We start from the raw sequence: 2,495 nt of genomic DNA, 5'->3' as shown, positions 1-2,495 counted from the left end.
CGTCCATGCTGGGTCGCTCGTGAAGCCGGTTAGATTTCACCGAGTCTTCGTCTGCAATCATGCTAATTCGAACGTGTGAGATATTTTACTAGTGTTTTTATATCAGGGGTGAAACTCCATCATTGAGTCCCTCAGGTTCAGCGAGCAGCCTATAGTGGTTCTGAGTGCCAACGAAGTGGTTTCTTCCGATGAGGTCATCCACGAAGACCAGATAGCCTTCAGGGCGCCCCGAGCCAGTGCGGCGCGGGATAAACGGATTCCTGATGTAAGTGGGGTTATATGAGAAACACGTTGTCGGGAAATATGTTGTGATAGTAGCAGAAGTCATCTTATGGTCTTTTTCGATAACATTCTTGGGCCACACAGTAGAACTCAACGGCTATTGAGTGTTTATACTCTAATATAGTTGGATATCTGGCAGAGGGTCTTATTTTAGTGCACTAATCATTGAATAGTTGCGAAGCGAGCGAAGCGAGCGGAGCGTATTCTCTCACTTTACTAACACTTTGTGCGTGCGTGCGTGCGTGCGTGCGTTCGTACAAATTATCCAGCTCGATCTAGAGAGGTTATGATCACATGCTATACACCATTCGATAGCTCTCGCTCTGGGGATACTAGGAAAAATACGAAATTAGGGTTCCGCCCGGACCATGTAGATTTCCGTGCAAAAAACATATTTTTGCAGAAAAACGCCAGGCATGGGAATCGAACCCGGATGCCGAGCTCCGCCCCTTCTCCGAGAAGGCCTAGTTTGTACATCGATCTTTGTAGATATATTATATTATGGATTATAAACATGGATAATGAGGATAGATATCACTGTGCTGATCATAGTTCCGCATGCCACGAGAATCCATCGGGCGCACGCGACTGAACGTGACCGCAGCACGTCACGTGACGTGACGCACAGCACGGGAACGTGATCTTATGGTTTCTTACGCTCTTTTACTATCCCAAGCGATCTATCTCGCTCTAATCCTGGCATCGCGTTGGTAAATCGCGACATCACTTTAATAATATTGGAGTTTCGCCCGTTTTACGTTGAGTTGCGTAATACTCCATGTGAAAAAGACATCACATGTCTTACGCAAAATTCACTGCTCACATGCGTTTTTCGCGAAGTGAAATGTGAAATGTGCTTTTCACTAGTGTTTTTCACGTCACAAGTGAAACTCCATTATTATATTACTAAATTGATATCTATCCTCGATATTCTTGTAGGTTTGATGGGGTCAGCCGAGGTCAGGTTGAGAATCCCATATTAGGTGTTCACATGCAGGTGCGAGTTGAGATCCTCAGCGGCTCTATTGTTGGTGAAGATTCTGATAGTACTCGTAGTCGACAAGACCGGATGGTCTTCGCAACGAACCTCCCATTTGGGGTCACTCGAGAGAATTTAGCGCACGCCCTGGGCAATGTAGGTCCTCTTTGATTTGCATTTGATGAGAGTTCTCATTGAATTCAGATTGGCCGCATTGTTGACGTGGAGATATTCAACGGCAGGGCCTCGAGCGCGGATTCGATTTCTGATAGTTCGCAAAGTTTTGCGGCTCACGAGTCGCGTATAACAGCATTGATCGAATTTGAAACGGAAAAGGTCGGAGAGTTGGAGTTGAAGGAAGAGGAAGTCATCTGATGAGTTTTCAGTCGGCGAGGATGTGCCGGTCGAATGTGGCTCGGCTCTTTGGTATTGTTTGTACGAGTGCTGATGATGTTTCTAACAGAGTCATGCGCCTCGAGCCTGCGATATTCAAACGAACACTTATGATCACAAGAGTTGCCTGGCAGTAAGTGAAGTGGGATAGTCGAGGAAGTGTATATTGAAATTACTTCCCGTTTGTGGTTACAAAATGCGTATCGTATTACAGATATATGCTCTCTGAAGTATTAGAGAGTATTGGGTCCATCATAACTGCTGACACCAACGCACGTCTTGAGATGAGGGTTCGCAATGCGCCGATATTCGAGGTGGGGGAGGATGGGTCGAGGTCCTCTCAGTAGTCTACCGTGGCATGTCAGATCCCCAACGCCGACCTTTCCAAGACGTCCACTCCCTTGAGGAGCCTGCGTGTCACTTCTGAGTCGGCGAGAACTGTAGAAGTCAGTCAGGACCCTCCAGTTAGCGTTGATGAAGTTTTAAAGCTCAAGGTGGGCGTTTCGAGGGTTCGTATGATATTGTATTCGGCCGATCGATCAGGTCTTGAGAGACGCTGAGGCCCTGGGGGGCTCGGGTGGACATGAGGGTGAGACTACTGTTGATGTTCTGAGTGATACCAGATGGTTCGTACAAGAACAGCTCAACGGTGGTATCATTTGCCTGAGGTGATTATTAGTATTGTTGCTGCTGCCCGTTATCTTTTTGCAATACTTTGCTGTCATTTTCTCCGATTGTTATTGCTTAGATTTCCGACCTTTGCTGATTCGTATGCAGCCATGAAGAAATTGACCTCACCGGGTGTGGTCCTGCTAGGAGATAAAGTCCCTCAAGTTGAATT

At 46.7% G+C, this 2,495-nt stretch overlaps 1 protein-coding gene across 1 annotated transcript; it reads left to right on the top strand.

Moving 5' to 3' along the window:
• Positions 1 to 1,273: 1,273 nt before the first annotated feature.
• Pmar_PMAR005733 (hypothetical protein) lies at positions 1,274 to 2,322 on the top strand (the record flags this gene model as incomplete). Its single annotated transcript, XM_002772159.1, has 6 exons — positions 1,274 to 1,417; positions 1,466 to 1,597; positions 1,648 to 1,787; positions 1,869 to 1,968; positions 2,020 to 2,148; positions 2,198 to 2,322. Coding segments are annotated over 6 exons (770 nt in total), but the record flags the coding sequence as incomplete, so codon positions are not given.
• Between the last annotated feature and the right edge of the window lie 173 nt (positions 2,323 to 2,495).

Source organism: Perkinsus marinus, assembly GCF_000006405.1.
Source record: "Perkinsus marinus ATCC 50983 genomic scaffold scf_1104296961896, whole genome shotgun sequence".
NCBI classification, from domain to species: Eukaryota; Perkinsozoa; order Perkinsida; family Perkinsidae; genus Perkinsus; species Perkinsus marinus.
Note: the sequence above shows the minus strand (reverse complement) of the source record. Positions and strands in the feature narration are given on the sequence as shown.